Source organism: Budorcas taxicolor, chromosome 5 (genome assembly GCF_023091745.1).
Source record: "Budorcas taxicolor isolate Tak-1 chromosome 5, Takin1.1, whole genome shotgun sequence".
NCBI lineage: Eukaryota > Metazoa > Chordata > Mammalia > Artiodactyla > Bovidae > Budorcas > Budorcas taxicolor.
In genome coordinates this window covers 20,737,217-20,760,872 of record NC_068914.1, presented here as the reverse complement: position 1 = coordinate 20,760,872, position 23,656 = coordinate 20,737,217, and the positions used below count along the sequence as shown (strand labels likewise).

At 37.8% G+C, this 23,656-nt stretch overlaps 1 protein-coding gene and 1 pseudogene across 1 annotated transcript in view; both read left to right on the top strand.

Annotated features, from left to right (window-relative positions):
* Positions 1 to 23,656, top strand: part of TET1 (tet methylcytosine dioxygenase 1) — a 121,847-nt gene that overhangs the window by 65,429 nt on the left and 32,762 nt on the right. The window contains exons 3-5 of the mRNA XM_052640242.1: positions 12,175 to 14,497; positions 17,752 to 17,842; positions 18,383 to 18,476. Coding sequence (XP_052496202.1) covers positions 12,175 to 14,497; positions 17,752 to 17,842; positions 18,383 to 18,476 — 2,508 coding nt within the window. The remainder of the gene's footprint in view (positions 1 to 12,174; positions 14,498 to 17,751; positions 17,843 to 18,382; positions 18,477 to 23,656) is intronic.
* LOC128047854 (cyclin-A2-like) lies at positions 6,508 to 8,197 on the top strand (annotated as a pseudogene).

Below are 23,656 nucleotides of genomic sequence, written 5' to 3'. Positions count from 1 at the left end.
TCTCCAGGGGATCTTCCTGGCCCAGGCACTGAACCTGGGTTTCCTGCAAAGCAGGCAGATTCTTTACTATCTGAGACACCAGGGAAACCCCGTGTGAAACCTGTATGCATATACTGAATTTGGAGATTAAGCTATGATATTTTATTTAAAGAGCAATGCTGTTCTGCTATAACTCACAGACAGATGAATACAAGTAGTATGTACTATGCTATACAGTAGTTATTTATCTTTTTAAAGTTATTTTTTAAATCCTGAGAAATTATTGTCCTTTAGTTTAAGTATAGTTGTTTTGAACTGTAAAGTTGGAGAATACTCTTGAGAGTCCTTTGGGCTCCTAGGAGATCAAACCAGTCAATCATAAAGGAAATCAATAGTGAATATTCATTGGAAGGACTGATGCTGAAACTGAAGCTTCAATACTTTGGCCACCTGATGGGAAGAGCTGACTCATTAGAAAAGACCCAGATTCTGGGAAAGAGTGAAGGCAGGAGGAGAAGGGGAAGACAGGATGAGATGGTTGGATGGCATCATTGACTCAATGAACATGAGTTTAAGCATGCTCCTGAATATGATGAAGGACAGGGAAACCTGGTATGCTGCAGTCCATGGGGTCGCAAAGAGCTGGACAGCAACAATACTAGTTGATTTACAATATCATGTTAATTTCAGGTGCAATTCTTTTTTAGATTCTTTTCCCTTATAGGTTGTTATAAATTATTGAGTATAGTTCCCTGTGCTATACAGTAGGTCCTTATTGGTTATCTTTTTTATATATAGTATTGTCTGTAAGTTGAGTTATCGTAAGGAAATTGAGGTGCAAAGGGGATCTATAGAGCTTTATGCCGCGTGGTTGGTAAGCAATAGAAAGGGGAGTTACCAGTTTCATTCCGGGAAAGCTCACATTATTAAAAATATATGAAACAGTTAAGGTATGTAAAAAAAGTGTAAAGAATAATACACTGAACATCAGAGTTGGTTATTAATTTTAAGCTTGGATAGGGTTGTTCACGAAAAGTGTGAAGACTAAAAAGGCAGTGGATCTAGAATCTTCTAAGGAACAGGCTTGGGGGACACACCTACAGGCTAGGGACAGACATTCAAGAGTGAGGCTCCAGGGAAGACCTAGATGTTAGTTTCATTGGAGAATCCCCTTGGGGAGCTACAAAAGAGCAGAGTAGGTGTGTAATATTTAAGGAGTGTTTGGATTTGGCAGTTCAGAAGTCATTTATAAGCTTGAGGTGTGACCCCTGAAGATATTTGAATGAGGAGGGAATTTAGTGGGTTGATAGCTTTGAGGCAGATTTGGAGTCTGGGTTTTGGGATTTTTTTTTTTTTTGTCTTTTGTTGTTTTTACATGAATTAACACATTTATTATAGGCTAGCGATGTTACACATGGTGGACCTTTAGTTACTTCAGTCAGACTATAGCCTGACAGAAGTGGTGCTGTAGGTTCGGGAATTACCTGCCACCTTTTCAGGAACCACAGAACCAGATCCCCAAAGCTTATCTCTTCATTTTGTTTTTGCCACCAGAGAAGCAAGTGTACTTGTGGGCTGGCTGATTTCAATTTTCTTCATCATTTTCCTGAGGGTGGTACCATAATGGGCTCTTATTGACAGATAGTCCTGGCCTTGGTGCTTTTAGCCTTGCCTCCAGAGAGGGGGTTTTTATCTTTCTTTCTTTTTTTTTTTTTAATGTCTTACATACTTGTTTTTTCTTTTTTCTTTTTGCTATGCCTCGAGGCATGTGGGAACTTTGTTCTTGACTAGGGACTGAACCTGAGCTCTGTGGATTGCCAGGGAAGTTCTGGATTTTTATCTTTTTGACTAGGAATAAATTATACTGGCTCTTAGCTGCTGAGGAGGTGGTCTACAACAAGGTCATCTATGACTAGAGAGGTTTAGCTTTTAGGTCAGTTTTACACTTTTGGAATGCATTTGCAATTAACTTGGTTTTTGACTAAATAGAAGTTGTCCCTCCCTTTAGTTAAGTCTCCTCCTTTGCCCCACCCTCAAGTAAAGGATTTCCTGTGGATTCTAAAACCCTGTGGCCAAATGAGGGTGGAGTTTTGGGGGGTAAGAATGAAAACTTTAGGAAAGCTGTTGCATCTGGCTTCTGGATCTGAAGGAGGAAATTGAGAAACATCTGTAGTTTCTGCCATGGCTCCTATTCGGCACAAGCTTGGAAAAAGCATAAGGCCCTGTGGCCCCAAGGTAGGACAGGCTGGGGTGTGTAGTCATCCAGTCTCTATGCTCCCGCTCTTCTGGCTGACCCAGCCCTGCCTATCTGTGGCCTTTGAAACCACTCACTGGGTAGCTGTAGGCAAACTGGAGAAACAGATAAGAGGCAAAACTAAAAAAGAATGTTAGGGGTACAAATCTTGGTAGGGCAGGTATTCCTTTTTTATGCCTAAAAAAGGAAAAGGGGGAAATTAATGGCTGGGATCTGGAGCAGATAATTTCACTGCTCTAATAAAATAAAGTAGATCCCTTTTGAAGGGGGATATTTTTGATGTATGTGTGTGTTAAATGCTTATTTTAGAATTTCCTTAGGTGGATCTTTGGTGAGTCACTGGTTCATCTTTACTTTTGACTTAAATCTGATTTTGTTAGCAAGGAGTTGTGGTGAGCATTGTTTGGTGGTAGATTGGAGAGTAGGGCTGACCTCTGTGCGTCTTTTTCATGCTGTTTTTTAAAGGGAATGTGAGAGGGAAAATACAGTATCAGGAATGATTGTGTCTTCTGAAAGTCAAACTTCATGGAGGCCTCAGTGGTTTTCCCTCGGGTTTTTCTTCACATGCTCAATTTTCAGGTTGAGGAAGCAGACCTGGGAGGTGTTTCTTCTGATTAGGGATAAATACACTGTGGGCTGCTCTTGCCGCTCTATTTGTTAGTTTTTAAAATTGCTTTTTCCTCCAAGAAGGTGAAGAAAAAAAATTGGTTCTTGGTGGGGGAGTGGTTGAAAAAACTTAAGATATCACAATGAGGTCACCGTATGTAAACACAGACACACTATATCTGTGATATTACGATCTTCTGGGGAGGTATTAAGATCTTCTGGGGAGGAATATTAGGGGAAAAATGTTTTAAAAGACTTCTGCGAGAAGGGGTGGGGAAAAAATGAAAAGTAGGTTAAGAAACAAACTGATTTACCTGTGTAGTAAAGGTTATAGTCTTGTTGGACCAAAGCTCTGAAAATGCTTTGGAAGTTTTTATTTTTTCATGTAGTCTGGGTACCTGTTTCTGGTTGTAGGAAATGCAGCATGTATGGAATGTGAGCATGTGTTGGGAGGGCTACAGTCAGATCCTGTTCAAAGGGCAGAGTCAGAATTTTCAGAATAGAAGGCCTCTTTCCTACTTCTTTGGTGGCTCAGATGGTAAAGCGTCTGCCCCCAATGCGGGAGACCTGGGTTCGATCCCTGGGTGGGCAAGATCCCCTGGAGAAGGAAATGGCAACCTACTCCAGTATTCTTGCCTGGAAAATCACATGGACAGAGGAGCCTGGTGGGCTACAGTCCATGGGGTTGCAAAGAGTCGGACACGACTGAGCGGCTTCACTTTACTTCCTCAGTACCATTTGGCTCCTGCAAGAGTAGGTATAAGAGTGTCCTGAGGATAGGAATGTGGAAAAATGAGAACATGGCAATAGCTTGGGAACTATTGGATCCAGATCTCATCTAAGGAGTTCAACATTCCTGTTAGTTCAGAGTGTGTGCAACCTGTAATCTTGGGATGGGTATTGAATGGAAGACAGACAACTAGGGGATTTTGAAGTCATTTACTGTCTTTTAAACTGTACCCTTGGGTCTTTTTGGAGTAGTAGAGGACAAGAATGGAACTTGGTGGGGAGGGGCTGGGGTAGGAGGAGAAGAGATACAAACACAGGTAGGTACTTATTTGGGTTTTGCTGTAACAGCTTCCAGAAAAACCCAAAGGAAATTTTTGGCCAACCCAATAATTTGCACTTCAAGATGAATGTTCAGGAAATACACTATCCCTAGGCAGATTAAATGCCAATAAAATCATCATTAAAAAACTGTAGCCATTGGGACTTATTTCAAGTAGTTGGGTTCACGCTCTCAGTGATGTCATGGAAACAACTCTTTGCAGCTTATTAGGTGTGTGCATTTCTTCCCAACTCTTGCTTAGTTGGTCACTTTGATAGTGGATTGGCACCACAAAAATTGGCCAACCCTACAAAATAGGGCTTCCTCCCCACCACTTCCCAAGTTCTAAAAGACAAATGTTGACTGTTGTACTTAGCCTTCCTAAAATATCTTAAACAAGTATTATAAAAAAAATATGTACTCTGCACTTTTCCTCACGCTCCGATTTGTTTGTATTTTGATACTACATAAACTATTCTGCATTTAGATTTCTTTCACTTACTATACCTAGAAGTCTTTGCATAGAGTGCTTTGTCAATTTTGGTTTACTTTTAAGGGAAATATATTATAAAAAGTCAAAAGAGCTTTTAATCATATCTGGCCTAAATCAACCTTTGCTGTTTCCTCACTATAAAGCATTGCTCCTAAACTCTTTCTGTTCACCATTAGTTTCTTCCAGAGTAACTTTATGCAGATATGAATGTGTATATTATTTCTTTTTATACAAAACGTATTTCACATATAATCTTTTCCTGTTAGCTATGGAATTTTTTATCCTTTTTTATGGTTGCAAGGCATTATATAGCTATATCACAATTGAATTAGCCTGCTACAGATGGACATTGAAATCTTTTCAGCTATTTGTTTAAATATACAAAGCTGTCAAAACATGTAGTTATATGCAGGTATAACTGGGATAAATTTCAAACTGCTGTATGAAAGTTGCACTTAATTTTGATAATTATTGCCAAATTGTCTTCCATAGGGATTGCACCATTTTGTACTTTTACCACCAATATGTGAGTTTATTTCCCCACAGCTTGCCCAAGGGTCTAGGTGGTCAAACTTTTGGACTGCTATTCTAATAAATGAAAAATGTCATTTTAATTTGCATTTCTTTTAATGTTGAGCATCTTTCCACAGTGCCTATGTCAGGGTTGTATGAAGGTTAAATGAGCTATTGCAAGTAATGAGTATATTAGAATATAGCTAATGGCTTTGGAATTACAACTATTGTGATGAAATTGTATTCTCCCTTAGTGATAGCTCATTATCACTGTGCTCTTGAGTCAGTTATTATCTGACATAGTTATCTCACTTAATTACCATCACAATCATATATGATCTCTTAAAAAGAGAAAACTATAGTTATGGTTAAGCACATCCTAGGTTGTATAATTCCTAAGGATTGCTCTCTTTCCTTCCCCATGTTAGTATTCACGATTAAATAGTAATGGCAAATAAATTGGTTTCTTTTCAATACTTCTTTTTAAAAACAAACCTATATATACTTTATTTTGATTTTATCTATTTAAATAAGTTGATTTTATGTATTTTTTAAATTGAGGAATAGTTTATTTAAAATAATAGTTTCAGGTATAGGACATAGGATTCAAAATTTTTATATAGATTATTTACTTCATTTAAAGTTACTATAAAATATTGGTTACAAAAGAAGAAAAAAATACAGAAAATATTGGTTACATTGCCTCTGCTGTATACTAGGTCCTTTTAACTTACTTATTTTATACATAGTAGTTGATACCTCTTAATTCCCCACAGCAACCCACTCCAGTACTCTTGCCTGGAGAATCCCATGGATGGAGGAGCCTGGTAGGCTGCCATCTATGGGGTTGCACAGAGTCGGATACGACAGAGCGACTTCACTTTGACTTTTCACTTTCATGCATTGGAGAAGGAAATGGCAACCCACTCCAGTATTCTTGCCTGGAGAATCCCAGGGACAGAGGAGCCTGTTGGGCTGCCATCTATGGGGTTGCACAGAGTCGGACACAACTGATGTGACTTAGCAGCAGCAGCAGCAGCAACTTGACCCTCCCCCCATTCTTCTCCCCACTAGTAACCACTAGTTCTCTATATCTCTGATTTTGTTTCTGTTTTGTTAAATTCATTCATTTTATCTTTTAGATTCCAGATATAAGTGATACCATATAGTATTGTCCGTCTGACTTATTTCACTAAGCATAATATTCTCCAAGTTCATCCATGTTGTTGCAAATGGCAAAATTCCATCCCTTTTTATGGCTGAGTACATTCCAGTTTATATAATAAACCAGCATCTTTATCTATTTATCTGTTGATGGACATGCAGGTGGTGTCCATATCTTGGCTACTTAAATAATTTCTGCTATACATTTGAACTGCAAGAATGGGCTGCTTCAGCAGGCTGCTCACTTCATTTCCGAGGCGTCCTTGCCCCTCCAGGCCTGGCAGTGCTTGCCTCCGCCTTTAGCAACTTCGTTGGTCCTACACCGTACCCCTGGGTGGGCGGGCAGGCGGGCTCAAGCTGCCACGGGGATACGTTTGGAGAGTTCCTCAGGGGGTCTGCTGGATCCAGTGCAAGCTGCTTGGTGCAGGGCTGAACCACCACGCCCCAGTGATGGTGGGCAGCTCCGCGCCCCAGCCACTGGCCCGCCAGGCGGGTTCGGCACTAACACTGCAGCGAAGAGCATTCCAGAAGTCTAAGAGAACATCAACCCTGAGAAGGAGGCACCCGCCCAGCAGTCCCAGACCGGGTGGGCTGGTGGTACCGAAGGCCGGAAACTCGCGGGGTCCAGCACCCCAGAGGCCTAACACTTGACGGGTTGCACCTCTTAAGGATCTTCCTATAAATGATGAGCATATCACTGTTCCTCCCTGGAAATTAAACACTAAACAGCCTGCATTTACCATTCATGTGGATGAAGCAGAAGAATGCAAAAGAGGCCAGCTGAATCTAAAAAAGCAGAAAGTGAAGATGTCTTGGCTGTTACTTTGCCAGGACCAAGAAAACCACTGGTACCTCTTGATTACCCAGTGGATGGTAGTTTGCAATCACCACATACTATGGTCACATCAATTGTATTGGAAGATGAAAAGCCAGGGAGTGTTAATGAAGTACCAGACTACCATGAGGATGTTCACACATACCTTAGGGAAATGGAGGGTAAATGTAAGCCTAACATGGGTTACATGAAGAAACAGCCCAACGTTACTAACAGTATGAAGGCTGTCCTCACAGACTGGTTAGTTGATGTAGGAGAAGAATATAAACTACAAAATGAGACCCTGCATTTGACTGTGAACTACCTTGATAGGTTTCTTTCATCCATGTCTGTGTTGAGAGGAAAACTTCAACTTGTGGGGACTGCTGCTATGCTGTTAGCCTCAAACTTTGAAGAAATAGACCCCCAGAAGTAGCAGAATTTGTTTACATTACAGATGACACTTGTATCAAGAAAAAGTTCTGAGAATGGAGCACCTAGTCTTGAAAGTCCTTGCTTTTGACTTAGCTGTACAAACAATAAATCAGTTTCTTACCCAGTACTTTCTGCATTGCTGCTAAGTCACGTCAGTCATGTCCGACTCTGTGCAACCCCATAGACAGAAGCCCACCAGGCTCCTCTGTCCCTGGGATTCTCCAGGCAAGAACACTGGAGTGGGTTGCCATTTCCTTCTCCAGTGCATGAAAGTGAAAAGTGAAAGTGAAGTCGCTCAGTCGTATCCGACTCTTAGCGACCCCATGGACTGCAGCCTACCAGGCTCCCCCGTCCATGGGATTTTCCAGGCAAGAGTACTGGAGTGGGGTGCCATTGCCTTCTCCGACTTTCTGCATTAGCCCCCTGCAAAAGGCAAAGTTGAAAGTTTAGCAGTGCTTTTGTGAGAGTGAGGTTTGATAGACGCTGCTGCTGCTGCAAAGTCGCTTCAGTCGTGTCTGACTCTGTGCCACCCCGTAGACGGCAGCCCACCAGGCTCCCCTGTCCCTGGGATTCTCCAGGCAAGAGTACTGGAGTGGGGTGCCATTGACTTCTCCGGATAGACACTGACTCATATCTAAAATATTTGCCATCGGTTATCACTGCTGTGGTCTTTCATTTAGCAGTCTACACAGTCATGAGACAAAGCTGGCTTGACTCATTAGTATAAAAGACTGGATATCCGCTGGAAATTCTAAGTCTTGTCTCATGGACGTTCACCAGACCTACCTCAGAGCACCACAGCATGCACAACAGTCAATAAGAGAAAAGTACAAAAATTCGAAGTTTTATGGTGTTTATCTCCTCAACTCATCAGAGACACTAAATGTGTAACAGTGAAAGACTACCTTTGTTTTCTAAGATGTAAAGCACTCAAAGTATATGGTATACAGATTTTATCTTAGATTTTAATTTTATAATCATTTCTGAATACAGAAGTTATGGTCAAGTACAAATTATGGTATCTATTACTTTTTAAATGGTTATAGTTTGTATATCTTTTGTGCATGTAATTATCTTATATATTTGGCTAATTTTAAGTGGATTCTATTAAAGTATTAATGATGCCAGCTGTCAGGATAATAATGAATTGATTTGAAAAAAATAATTCTACTATAAACATTGGGGGTGTATGTATCTTTTTGAATTACTGTCTTCAGTTTCTTTAGATCAATACCTAGGAGTGGAATTGCTGGGTCATGTGGTAATTCTATTTTTACTTTGTTGAGGAACCTCAATACTGTTCTCCATAGTGGATGCACTAATTTATATTCCTACCAACAATGTACAAGTGTTCCCTTTTTTCCACATCTTCACCAACATTTGCTATTTGTGGTCTTCTTGATGATAGCCATTCTGGTGTGAAGTGATATCTCATTGTGGTTTTGATTTGCATTTCTCTGATTAGTTATGGTGAACATCTTTTGATGTGATATCTTTAGCCATCTTTTACTTCTTCTTTCTGTCTGATTGCCATGTCTTGGACTACCAATACTATGGTGAATAAAAGTAGTAAGAGCGAGTATCCTTGTTTTGTTCCTGATCTTACAGGATATGCTTTTAACTTCTCATTGTTGAACATGATGTTAGCTCTGGGCTTATGGCTTATTATAATGGCCTTTATTATGTTGAGGTATGCTCCCTCTATATCCACTTTGTGATGAATACATTATTTGGATGTACTTTTTGTTTTACCATGCCAGCAAAGCTTGTGAGATGTTAGTTCCCAGACCAGGGATTGAACCCAGGCCAAGGCAGTGAAAGTGCTGAGTCCTAAGCACTGGACTGCCAGGGAATTCCTACTGTTTGTATATTTTAAATTAAAAGATGTTTTAATTTACCACATGTTATCACATCACATGTTGTCACACGTTATTTTGGGTTAATGATATATTATGAATATCTTGCCATGCAATCACTAGATTGATACAGAGTAATGACTGCACATTAATTCACAGTGTGAATATATGAGGCTTTATTTCATATTTTCTCTAAATGTTATATTGCATCATGATTTGCTTACATTTTATTTTTGCAATTTGGATTGCATTTATTTTCATTTTCTTCTAGTAAGAAGTTGGATAGATTCTGATCCTTTTGATTTCCACCTAAGTGAATTACTTATGCCTGTTCTTTCCTCAGTATTCTATTGAGTCGTTTTCCTTTTTAATTTCTCAGAAATTTTTTTTCCCTTAAGAACAGTAACTGTATATCTTGTATTTATCCAGTCTGTCACTTGATTTTTTTAAAATTTCAGTATAAAAAAAATAAAAATTTCAGTATAAAAATTTTTCAATAAAATTTTCACTTTAATTTTGACAATATTTCTCCTACCTTTGAAGTAGCTATGCATATTAGGAAGTAAATACAGTTTACATCATTATTCAGTACCTGGACACAAAACCATACATAAAAGGTTTTAATGATAATACTTATCTTTACTGAATATAGTATACTTATTTTTCTTTAATATTCTATTAAAAAGAATTTGTTACAAAGCATGAAATTGGTATTGGGACTCAGGTTGTGATCAGCAATTTAAAAAGCATATTATGGTGTCTTTGCCTTTCAGAGTGTTAATATTATATGTAGTCAAAAGATTCTGTCTTTTTCATGGCTTGCCACTTTTTACTCTTGCTTTGGAAGATTTTTCCTACTTTCTAAATTTTCTTCTATTTAAATTATTAATGTCTGGAATTTTTGTTGTATGTTATAAGGATCAAACTTCTTTCTTGTCATTATTAAGAAATTGATAATTTTCTCTGCTGCTTACAAATGCCAGCATTTTAACAATAATATTAAATATTATTGAACTTATTCTCTTAATTTGTTTATTTATCTGGAATGCTAAACTTATTATTCCTTGTAATATTAAAATTTTACATATTGCTTTTTAAAAAAATTGGCTATCTTATTTTTACAAAGTTGTTATGTATATGTAATATAGGATAATGTATATATGATATTGCATTTTAAAAATGAATTTTGACATGTTAAACATAGCCTATGTAACCTGTACCCTGACAGGATATTAGATATGGCCCTTCTGAACTCTGAATCTTTTTTTCTTTTTAGTCAATACTCTTGGTTTTTCTATTAGAGTCAATTATATCACCATTTATTCAGTATTTTTATATTTAGATTTTACTGTCTTTTAGGCATTGACTAAAACATCTAGCACCATTTTAAAGATAAAGGTTATTTTCTATTCTCCTGACAGAAATGTCCCCTTGTGTCATCCTGTGGGATAACTTTGGACGAGCACTGTGCGGCAGTCAGGATCTTAGTTTTCTGACCAGGGATCAAACCTGTGCCCCCTTGGATTGAGAGTGCAGAGTCTTAACCACTGGATTGGCAGGGAAATCCTTGTTTCAAGGTTTACAAAAAATAGGGATTAGAGGGGGGAATACTGATTCCTTGATGAGTTCAGTGTTTCTCTCAGAAGCAATGACAGTGTTCGGGAATTAAAGGTAATTGTGGCACAATATTGTGCATACAATCACAGAATTATACAACTTTAAATAGTAAAATGATGAATTTTATCTTATGGGAAGTTCATCTCAAAAAAATTTTAAAAATGGATGTCACTCATCAGAATGGTTAATGTATTAAGACAGAAAATGTTAAGTTTTGATAAGAATGTGAACTAATTGTTAATAAAAATGGAAACATATTAATAATTCTTGTGGGAGTATATATCGATAACCACTGTAGAAAATTCTTTGGCCTGTCTCCTAAAGCTGAAGGTGCATGTGCATATATTAATACACACACTGAATGATCCAGCACTTCCCTCCACCCCCATGTATATATAAGTTAACCAAAAGATAACAGTAATATGTTATAGTGTACTTTGTTGTAGCCAAAAACTAAAAATGAATGTGCATCTACAGTAGAACAGAAAAATACATAGTATATTCAATCAATGAATTACTGTATAGCAGGAAGAATCAATGGATTACAATTATACTTTACAACATGGAAGACTACCACAAATAAAATTTTGAGTAAAAGAAAGTCGGTTGTATAAAGTAAGGAAATAAGCAAAAGAAATCTAAGATGTCAAATCAGTGGTTATCCTTTGGTTTTGGAGTGATGATGATAAGTTTTTTAAAATCAATTTTTACATTTTTAAATGGTTGATTTGCAGTGTGACTGCTGTACAGCAAAGTGTTTGTTATATGTATACAAATTCTTTTTTATATTCATTTCCATTATGGTTTATCATAGGATTAAGTATACTATGTGCAGTAATGTAGTACCTTGTTTATTAAATGTAAATTTCTTGGTGGGACTTGGGTACATAGCAGTTTTGCAAAAACTCAGCAATCTATATAAGTACTTATGATTTATATATTTTTAAACTTATTTATTTGAAGGATAATTGCTTTACAGTATTGTTTGTTTCTACCAAACATCAACATGAATCAGCCATAGATTTACCTATGATGATGTATGATTTTTTTGAATGTGTGTGTCTCATTACAGTTTGGATTAGAATAGTAGGTATTGCTCACTGAATGACAGTAATTGTGAAAATATTTTACAATTTTTTTTAATTGTAAAAAAAATTTATTTTGGAAAAAATTAATATACCAAAACATTAACAGGCATGGGATTATGATGGTTTTTACCTCTCTTTTTTCTTTTCCCCTTATTGATTTTTTATAACTTATTGGAAAATATAAAAAGTGAAAATAAAATGTTTTCAGAGACTTCACATTTAGTTGCTTTTAAATTGTAAAGTTCTTATGACCCTTCCTCAGATATTGGAGTAGATTATATGAGTAATTTATGTGTTTATTTTATAGGCAGATTTTGACAACAAACTGGTAAATGGCCCCAAGTCAGAATCCATGGAATACAGTAGTTGTGCTCATGAGGAAGAACAGAGATTGGAATTGAATTCATGTCCCTTAGAAAATGTAACTAAAAATGAAGAAAGTATGACAGGTATTGAAGTGGAGAATTGGACACAAAACAAGAAATCACACTTAACTGATCATGTCAAAGGAGAATTTAGTACAATTAAAACCGAAGTTGAAAATTTGAAAAACTCTGAAGATGACAGGAAAAAAATTCTACTTACTGACCTCCTTGAACCTCAAAAATTGTTTGCACAAACTGTAAGAAATGGCATTAAAAATGTACACTATTTACCAACTGAAACAAATTTGTCTTTTAAAAAAATCAACATTGAAGAACTTGGCAAGGCATTTGAAAGCAATCCTTATAAATTCCTGAAAGACACCGCAAACCATAACAATGTCATGAGCACCATTGCTACTAGTGGGAGCTGTGATCATCTCAAGGGGAAGAGTAATGTTTTGGTTATTCAGAAGCCTGGCTTTAATTGTAAGTCTTTCCCAGATCCTGTGAACTGCAACTCAAATAGTCATATGAGTATACACAATGAAAGTGATCAACCAAAATCCCTAGAAATTATAGCAAATAGAGAACTAAAAGAAGGATCAACACTTCAACCAAGTCTCCTCTCCCTAATGAAAGATAGGAGATTAACACTAGAACAAGTGGTGGCAATAGAAGCTCTCACACAACTGTCAGAAGCCCCATCAGAAAATTCCTCTCCATCCAAGTCAGAGAAGGATGAAGAAACAGAACAGAGAACAGCTAGCTTGCTTAACAGCTGTAAAGCTATTCTGTATTCTGTGAGAAAAGACCTCCAAGACCCAAACTTAAAAGGGGAGCCTCAGAGCCTTCATCACTGTCGGTCTTTGGAAAAGCAAAGCTCATGCAACGCTGTAGTGTTCAATGGCCAAAATATCATTTCTAAGTCACACAACAGCTCACCTAGTGACCAAGCATCCACAAAGGCACAGGAAAGTTCAACGGTCACAAATTCAATATCACTTGTTATACCAAATTCAAATTCATCTAAAACTGATACCAATAAAAATATTGCTCAAGGTAGGATTACTCTCGACAGTTCTAGGAATTTGCAGCAGTTGACCACAATAACTAGCAAATCAGAGTATTGTAACCAGTCACTAGACAACAGCATCAAGTTGGATTCAAAGGATGATTCATCATGTCAAGATTCAGTTCATAGTAAAATAGAAGAAGATGTTGCCGCACAGTTAACACAACTTGCATCAATGATTAAATTCAATTATGTGAAACCAGAGGACAAAAAAGTTGAAAGTACACCAACAAGCCTTGTTGCATATAATGTACAGCAAAAGTATAACCAGGAGATGGGCACACCACCACAGAAACCTCCTTCCAATGTACAAAATAATCAAGGCTCATCAGTAACAAAGCAAAAGAACACAATCCAGAAAAAGACAAAATCTACTCCATCAAGAGATAGACGGAAAAAAAAGCACATGGTCATAAGTTGTCAAGAAAATGACCAGAAAAAGCAGGAACAGTTGTCATATGAGTATAGTAAATTACATGACATTTGGATAGCATCTAAATTTCAAAGATTTGGTCAATTTGGTCCACATGATTTTCCCATTCTATTGGGAAAAATTCCTCCCCTAACTAAAGTATGGAAACCACTGACTCAAACAAGTTCAGCATTAGAACACAAAAAGTTATTTCCTCCACTCACTCAGATAAAATTTGAGAGATATTATCCTGAATTAGCACAGGAAAAGATGAAGGTTGAACCCTTGGATTCTATCCCCATAATCCAGTTAAAAACAGAATCCAATGGGCAGGCATTTACAGAAAATGCGTATACTCAGGTACAGCCAACAGTGAATGTTAATCAGAAAGCTCATCCTTTACTCCAGCCAGCCTCTCCAACCAACCAGTGTGCTAATGTCCTGGATGGCAGTGACCAAAGACAGTTCCAAGAGGATGTTAAAGACCAACTCATGCATCAGAGACTGCCAACATCTCCTGGTATCTCTCATGAGACCCCTTTACCAGACCCAGCACAAATTCTCAGGAACCTAAATGTAGTATGTTCAGGTGGAATTACAGTGGTTTCTACCAAAAATGAAGAGGACGTCTGCTCATCTAGTGTTGGAACATCCGAATTTCCCCCAATAAACAGTGCACAGAAAACTTTTAATGATTATGCGATGAACTTCTTTACCAATCCTACGAAAACCCTTGTGTCCACAACGAAAGATTCTGAATTGCCTACTTGCAACTGTCTTGGTAAGTACATGCATGAAGTGTTTCATTTTTTTCTTGCCTTAATTGCCTCATGTCCTTATCAAGTAAAGTTTGATTTGTGTTTTTATATGTGACATTTTGGCCCCATTCATATTCTAGCTGCTGCTGCTGCTGCTGCTAAGTCACTTCAATCGTGTCCGACTCTGTGCGACCCCATAGACAGCAGCCCATCAGGCTCCCCGTCCCTGGGATTTTCCAGGCAAGAACACTGGAGTGGGCTGCCATTTCCTTCTCCAATGCATGAAAGTGAAAAGCGAAAGTGAAGTCGTTCAGTCGTGTCCGACTCTTAGCCACCCCATGGACTGCAGCCTCCCAGGCTCCTCCGTCCATGGGATTTTCCAGGCAAGAGTACTGGAGTGGGGTGCCATTGCCTTCTCCCATATTCTAGCTAGGATGGACTAAATAATTCTATACCCATTTTTCTGTGGGACCTTTTTTTGATGTGGCTCAGATACATGGGAAATGCAACTGGTAATCCAGAAACTTTCTTAAGTGGAAAATTGGATTTCGCTCAAGCTAGATGTCTCTCAGATTGTCTATTGTGCACATCTTAAGAATGAATCCCTTAATACTTTATCACAGTTTATTCTTCCTATATTCAGAAAAATTTCAACCCTTAGGCCCTTTTGTTTAAAATCAAGTGTTTTTAAGTTGTACATTTTAAACATGTATGCAGAGAACATAAAATATATGTATAACTTAAATAACCATAAGAAAAGTATCTGTGTAATTGCTAACCTAATCAAGAAGAAAATGATTCATTGGTACATTCCAGAACGGGTAGTTAAAGGATTGATTGGAAGGATGGAGTAAGTATATCATTCTGATATACTTTTTTAACCACAACAGAAAAAATAGTGAAGTATAGCAATTACTTTCAGTTCTTGATTATGCAAAGTGCATTTAATATTCTGAAATGAATCCTTCCATTATTCTGCCCATCATTCAGCACTGTTTTGACAGCCTACCTCATGCCAGGCACCAAAGAGAGGCTCCTCTCAGAATGAAGAGCCTTTTAGAAGGGTTGGACGGTCTGGAGGGGTGACAGCGCTGTCTGAGTGGGGTTGAATTGGGAAAGAGAGATTTTCAGACCAAGGACAGAAGAGTGTAGTGATGACAATGGCTCCGATTCCAGATCTTTTCCTGCGAGTCTCATAACAGCTGCATCCTTGACTTGTTATATTAACAAAAACCCACCAAAGGGAAGCCTCGTTATCCCCATTTCACAAGTGAAGAGATTGAATCAGAGAAGTTCATAGCTAGTAAATGATTAAACTGGAATTCAAAGATAGGCAGTTCCAACTCCAGAGGCTGTATTTGTAACTTCCATCCTCTGTTGCATCAAAAATCTGAAAAAGACACCTTTTTTTTTTTTTGAAATAAGTCATTAAACATGGAAAAGAAGTCTTTAAAATGCTATAAATTTGTAGAGACCTGAGCTAGTCTAATTTAACCCGATACATAGTTTCGATAAGATGATTAGCTAGTTTGAAAACTCTTTCCTTATACATCCTATCTTGTAACATTATAGGAATTGAGACAGCCAGGCTTTCAAAGTTGATTCAGTATCTGCAGTGGACCTGGAACTATGTAATAATAAATACACTGTCAGCTACATGTTTTCCTATAATTGTTCCATTTGAGATTATTGAGTTCACTGTGTAGAGATGGGAATTTAAAAAGATAAACAAAAGAGCAGACTCAGAAATCATCCCAAGTGAGGGTAAAGTATCCCAATCATATCCAAGGGTAGAGGATTTCTAAGAAAGTGTTATATCCTTGCAAAACTAGAGTAGTTAGTGTTCCTCAAATTTATTGGCATTTTAGGTGGGGTAATTGTTTGCTATCTGTGTATTTGTTATCTGTTGCTTTATCTGTTCTAGGCTGTTTAGTGGCATCCCTGGCCTCTTCTCACTAGCTAGCAATAATACACACACATACATGCATACAGTTGTCACAACTCAAAATATTGCTAAATATCCCCTTTGGTAAAACCATCCCTGATTAAGAACCATTGCTCTAGATTGTGTTGTTTAGTCACTAAGTCATGTCCAGCTGTTTTGCAACCCCATGGACTGTAGCCTGTCAGGCTCCTCTGTCCATGGGATTTCCCAGGAATACTGGAGTGGGTTGCTGCTTCCTTATCCAGGGGATCTTCCTGACCTAGGCATCAAAGCCATGTCTCCTGTATTGGCAGGCAGATTCCTTACTGCTGAGACACCTGGGAAGTCCTGCTCTAGATCTCCAATAAATTAAAAATTATTCACTGCTATCTTGCTTAAGTAGCCACAAAAGTAATCCTATGTTGTATTGGATATCCAATTAAAATGGTAAGTAATAACCTTCTGGTGTGGGTAGATATGCATTCCCCATTGATTCTAGTCAGACATGATTCTCAGAGGCCAAGTTAAAAATAACATTTTCTAAGAAGTACTTAATTCATACTCACAAAAACTCAAATTGTACAGAAATGTGGTGCAAATATCTTTTTTTTAAAGGAAAATAGCTGTTACAGTTTTTCTATTGAATTAATATTAGTGATTTCAATTTTTACAAAATTTTTTTGTAAAAATTTTATGTTTTACAAAATTTAAGGCTTTTAAAACATACTACTTTTGCAGCTTGCTTTTTAACTTGGATTTTTCAATGTCTGTAAATGCTATTGTTTTAATAGCTATATCATATTCCACTGTATAAATAACCCCAAATTTAAACTATTACTTAATTGAAAGATTCAGGTTTTCTCTCTTTTGATATTACATATTATTGTAACAATGAAGATTCTTGTGTACACGTGCATTATAAATAATTATGCATGTGTGTAGTAAAATAAATTAGCAGTGCAATTGTTGGGCTCAATTTTGGGGGGGGGTCAATTTTAATAGGATTCTGAGGCAAAGCTTTTAAGATGTATTGTTCTAGGATAACTTAATTTCTTACCTCAATTTTTATAGATCTTTTTTAAAGCAGAAGATCTGAGAATAAATGTTAACCACAACTTAAAATATGTTTTTCCTCCTCTGATTCTTAGAGAAAGAATGGATTAATTAGGAGCAGAAAAAAGGGATAAGTTACACTCCAGGGCCTATTGTCCTAGTTTTTAATTACTAAAGCTTACCAAAATCTTGTCAAGATTCATTGTTCTGAATTAAAAAAAAAAAAAGTAAAACTAGCTCTTCCGCGCCCCTATGCAATTCTGTAAAGCTTTGGGTCTAATAATCTTATTCCTTCCACAGATCGAGTTATACAAAAAGACAAAGGCCCATATTATACACACCTTGGGGCAGGACCAAGTGTTGCTGCTGTCAGGGAAATCATGGAGAATAGGTGAGGAAATATGCTTCCCTGTTAAAATCATTCATTACTGGGGACCTAACTCAATGCAGAGTTATGATCTCTGGGAACAAACAGAAGGTGAACGGAAAACCTTCAGGAATATGAGTTGGATGTTTCTTAGGAAGCAGGAAAAGCCCAGTGTCCTGGTGTCCCTGCCAAGTCATTCACACGAGCCGTTGGGAACTCAATAAAGACCCTCACAAAACAAGCTGTGTTTGTTAAATGCAGACATACTTATTTTTATGTTATTGTATAATCATAGAAATAGTTAAAATTAACACTGTCAATACTATATTCACATTGGTTTTGCTTGTCTTGGAGCCAGGACATTTTTTTAAAAAGAGTGATCCTTACGGACTAGTAAATAGAACTGTACAACAAAAATATCTGCCACACACAAATAATTTTTAACAAAGTTATTATTATGAAGAGTGTTTGATTTTTGTGCTTCTGTAAATCTTTATCTAATGCCCATAAAGATGTTAAAAGTTTATTTCAATGATTTTTCCCTTCACTGTGTTTCATACTTAGGTATGGTCAAAAAGGAAATGCAATAAGGATAGAAATAGTAGTATACACGGGGAAAGAAGGAAAAAGCTCTAATGGGTGTCCAGTTGCTAAGTGGGTAAGTATTTTGTACTTATACATTTTGCAAAATGGATTTACTCTATATAAATACTAAGTAAGTTAATTTTTTCCATGAAAACATGGACTAGGAAAATACCCACCTCCCTTATTCCCAGGGAAATAAGGAAGCTACCTGTCTTAGCCTCGGCTTTTTATATTAATGAACAAAACGGTATGGCATTCCTAGTCTGTATGTAGCGATCTAGAGTCATCATTCTTACCAGGTTTTTTTTGTTGTTGTTATTGTTGTTACTTTTTAGAGAGTGTAGAGTGCGCTTATAATTAGACAGCATAAATAAATAGTAAATAAATATATATGTATGTGTTTTACTTGCACAGTCATGTCTGACTCATTGCAACCCCATGGACTATAGCTTGCCAGGGTTCTCTGTCCGTGGAAATCTCCAGGCAAGAATTCTGGAATGGGTTGCCATTCCCTTTTCCAGGGGATCTTCCCAACCCAGGCACTGAACCCAGGTCTCCTGCATTGCAGGTGGATTCTTTACTATCTGAGCTACCAGGGAAGCCCAAGAACACTGGAGTGGGTAGCCTATCCCTTCTCCAGGGGATGTTCCCAACCCAGGAATCGAACCAGGGTCTCCTGCGTTACAGCCCGATTCTTTACCAGCTGAGCTACCAGGAAAGCCCATTTGTTTCATGGGGCCACCTTAATGAAGGTCATGCAACATTGAAGGCAAAATCAAAAATTTTACAGTATATTTCCAAAATTATTTCTATAACTACTTTGAGTTTTCTAAAACTGTGGTGCTATCAGAGGTAACAACTGGTTTTAGCTTCTTTTGGAAGTTCTCAACAGAGAAACAGTCATTACCTGCCTAGCCAAATGTATATTTTCAGGAGGATATTCACATTCACAAGTATGTTGACCAGTTTCTTTGGAAATTTGCACTAAAGGCTCATTTGAAATCCTGTCCTATCATTTGTTTGTAATGATGACTATCATGATGATAATAAATAATATAACAGTAACCACTACCTTTCATTAAATATCAGGCACCATGTTAAGTACTTGACATACATTGCCTCATTAATCCCCACAGAGGGACTCTTAAGATTTTGGAAAAGGAAAAGTCATTATTTTTATGCCCATTTCAGAAGAACAAAAAAACATTTAAAAAAAAAAGGGTTTGAACCTGGCTATTCCTGAAGCAGGACAGTTGGTGCACCTTCATCTCTTCTATGTCTTTGTTTTGCTTTTGTTTTTGATCTGGCATGTGGGATCTTCGTTCCCTGACCAAGGATCAAACCTATGCTCCCTACAGTAGAGCACAGGGAATCCTAACCACGGCACTGCCGGGGAAATCCCTATAGGTTATTTTTCAACCAACCTCTGGAAGGTGGCCGCAGTGATGACCACAAAAACTGGGCGTGAACACTAAATGTGTTAGAATACTTTGTTTCCTCAGTCCATTTGGAGTGCACAGTCTTGCCAAAATATCAAGTGATTCTCCACACATATAACGCTACCCCAGACAGCGATGTAAATCTTTGTAGCACCCCTGAAGGCTCCCTTTGCCTGCTCCCCATTGGTAACTCCATGTATAATAACCACGATTTAACCTCCATGTCGATAAAGATCTTTTAGATAATTTCTGGATAATTAGAACCATACAGAATGTACTCTTTTGTATCTGTCTCCTTTCCCTCATCATCTATAGAACATGGGTTCAATAGTTGGAGATACAGAAATCATGTGAAACTATGGATTGATTTGATAATGGGAGATCTGTGTTCGGATGGGGAGACGACCGGAGCCTGCATCTCTGATACCAGTAGAACTGCTATACGATCTCGTTTCCTGATCAGGGATTGAACCTGGGCCCCCTGTTTTGGGAGCTCGGAATCAACCTCTGGGCCACCAGGGAAGTCCCGTCCTCAGGCTGCTTAAACCTGGATTTCTCTAACATAACAGAATTTTTTTTTTCACTTCTTTAAAACCTATTAGGAAGTTTTCTGTTCTGTGCAATAGAATTGAGTCCCAAATAAGATACCCGCCTTTAATTTGTTCAGTGTGGGTGAATTTGGAAGATAATAGAATTTTAGGATGAGAAAGGTGAAGGAACTTGTGTTTATTGAGAACTTTTCATTGGCAGGCTCCAGGCTAGATACTGGGGATACAAGTGTGAATTAAAGTTTATCAGTCATTTCATGGTGTAGATGGGAAGAAACTGGCCCTGGGTCCTATCAGCTATCACAAACACATTTTGGACTAAAGTTCGCTTACTCTGTAGTAACATGCATGATTCCTGGAGTCATCTTGCTTCTCAAGAACTAAAATTTTCTAAAATGCTCCCTAGAAGTGTAGAATTTTCCCCGAAGCTTCCTTCCTGTTATTGTTTGAGTGACACTTGCCGCAGGGTGGTGTCAGTGCTTGTGAAGTCCTGTTTCCCAAGGATCAACTTCTTGTCTTGCTGTGTATACTCTTGTCAACTCAGCTGTGAAAGCTACATGGTTTTCCACAACATAAACCCAAACAAGTCAAACACCACATGTAAGAGTTTTGATGAAGATAAACCTAAACACTGTTTCAGTTCAGTTCAGTCGCTCAGTCGTGTCCAACTCTTTGTGACCTCATGAATTGCAGCACACCAGGCCTCCCTGTCCATCATCAACTCCTGGAGTTCACTCAAACTCATGTCCATCGAGTCAGTGATTTCAGTTCAGTTCAGTTCAGTCGCTCTTTGCGACCCCATGAATCGCAGCACGCCACGCCTCCCTGTCCATCACCATCTCCCGGAGTTCACTCAGACTCACATCCATCGAGTCAGTGATGCCATCCAGCCATCTCATCCTCGGTCGTCCCCTTCTCCTCCTGCCCCCAATCCCTCCCAGCATCAGAATCTTTTCCAATGAGTCAACTCTTTGCGTGAGGTGGCCGAAGTACTGGAGCTTCAGCTGTAGCATCATTCCTTCCAAAGAAATCCCAGGGTTGATCTCCTTCAGAATGGACTGGTTGGATCTCCTTGGAGTCCCAGGGACTCTCAAGAGTCTTCTCCAACACCACAGTTCAAAAGCATCAATTCTTCAGCGCTCAGCCTTCTTCACAGTCCAACTCTCACATCCATACATGACCACAGGAAAAACCATAGCCTTGACTAGACGGACCTTAGTGATCTTTATTTTTATATTTTATTCACTCTTGAAAAAGTTGTTGTTTCAAAACATTTTCAAGTAAGAAATGATACACATTGTCCATTTTTTTCTGTTGGGTTATTTGGCTTCTATTGATTTTTATAGAAGGTTCTTTAGAAAATTAACCATTTGTGGTAAGTTGCAAATATGTTTTCTGTTTGCTTTTTTTGTTGTTGTTTTTTTTAATTTAGGGGATCTTAGTTCCCTGACAAGTGATGAAACTCACGCCCCTTTCAGTGGAAGCATAGTCTTAACCACTGAACACCCAAGGAAGTCCTTCTTTGTCATATTTTTTTAGCATTCTGATTGTTTTAAATGAGATGAAAATTTAAGTTAAATTTTTAATAAAAAACTTTGCTTTTATGGCTTTGCTGCTGCTTCGTTGCTTCAGTCGTGTCTAACTCTGTGCAACCCCATAGACGGCAGCCCACCAGGCTCCTCGGTCCCTGGGATTCTCCAGGCAAGAACACTGGAGTGGGTTGCCATTTCCTTCTCCAATGCATGAAAGTGGAAAGTGAAAGTGAAGTCGCTCAGTCATGTCCGACTCTTCGTGAACTCGTGGACTGCAGCCCACCAGACTCCTCTGGAGGTCCATGGGACTCTCCAGGCGAGAGTACTGGAGTGGGTTGCCTTTACTTATGGCTTTAGTGTATCTTAATTAGAAAAATTTTTACAACTTCTAGCTTATAAATATTTTTCAAATTTTCTTTTTATAATATTTGAATGGTTGCATTTTTCTTTTTTTATTTCATTTTCATACACTTACCTATTTTATTCCTCTTATATGTAAAATGTTAGTCACAACTTATATTTTTTCAACTGACTACCCAAACAACACTACTTACCTAAATAATTGTTCATCTACTTCCTATTGATATATTTATTCATATTTAGATTTTGTATTCTACCACATCGTTATGTTTCTCCTGCATCATAATCAATTTATTCTGATTATTTGGGTTTAAAAATGTATTTCATATCTGATGGAGATAATCCTTCAGCAATTTCCTGACTCTTGCCTTGTTTATTTTTCCATACGAGTTTATAATCACCCGTGTCTCTGTAATAAATGTCTTTTGATATTTTGATTGAAATCATTGGCAAGAGAATTTGGAGAGTTTACATTTTTGATGTTTAGTCTTCTTATCCTACATGCTATGCTTTTCTGTTTGTTGATGTCTGTCTTTGTCCTTCTGTAGTTTTTTTTTACATGCTTCCTGTTTTTCAATTAATTTCTCTTGTGTATCTCAGGTGTACAATCATATAATATATAATGACAAATTTATATTCCCCTTTAAAATTTAAACTAGTAAATTCTTTTTTTCACTTAATACAGTTATTCTAATAAAGTAATTCCAAATTTAAATTTCTTTAAACATGGTCTACTTATCTTTTTCCTCTCTTTAGTAGAGACCTTCCAGAGTTTTTCTCGTTAAGGGTAATCAGGGAAGGCCTCTTTAGGAGAGAACTTTTAAGCTGAGAACTGAGTGACAAGAAGGAGCCTTGTATGCAAAGAATACCCCTACGCACACAAGGAAGAACATTCCTAGGCAGAGAAAAGAGCAAGTACAAAGGTCGAGGAAGAGAGCACATTCTTTAATAATCAGAAATCTAGTGAAGTAAAGGAAGTAGAGAATGGAAACAAGTGAATGTAAAATGTTGGCAGAAGCAATAGCCGAAGTGGTTTTACTAGGCCGTCATGAGTTTTAGTCCATGAATATGAAATCTTTGAAGTATTTTAACTTGGGATATGTTAAAATCCCTATGACTGCCCTCGTGTTTCAGCGGTTAAGAATCTACCTGCAGTGCAGGAGTTGCAGGAGACCCGGGTTTGATCCATGAGTCAGGAAGATCCCCTGGTGGAGAGCATGGCAACCCAATCCAGTATTCTTTTTTTAAAAAACTGTTTATTTATTTATTTGGCTTTACCAGGTCTTAGTTGGGGCATTTGGGATCTAGTTCTCTAACCAGGTATTCAACTCGGGCCCCCTGAGTTGGGAGCATGGAGTCTTAGCCACTGGTCCA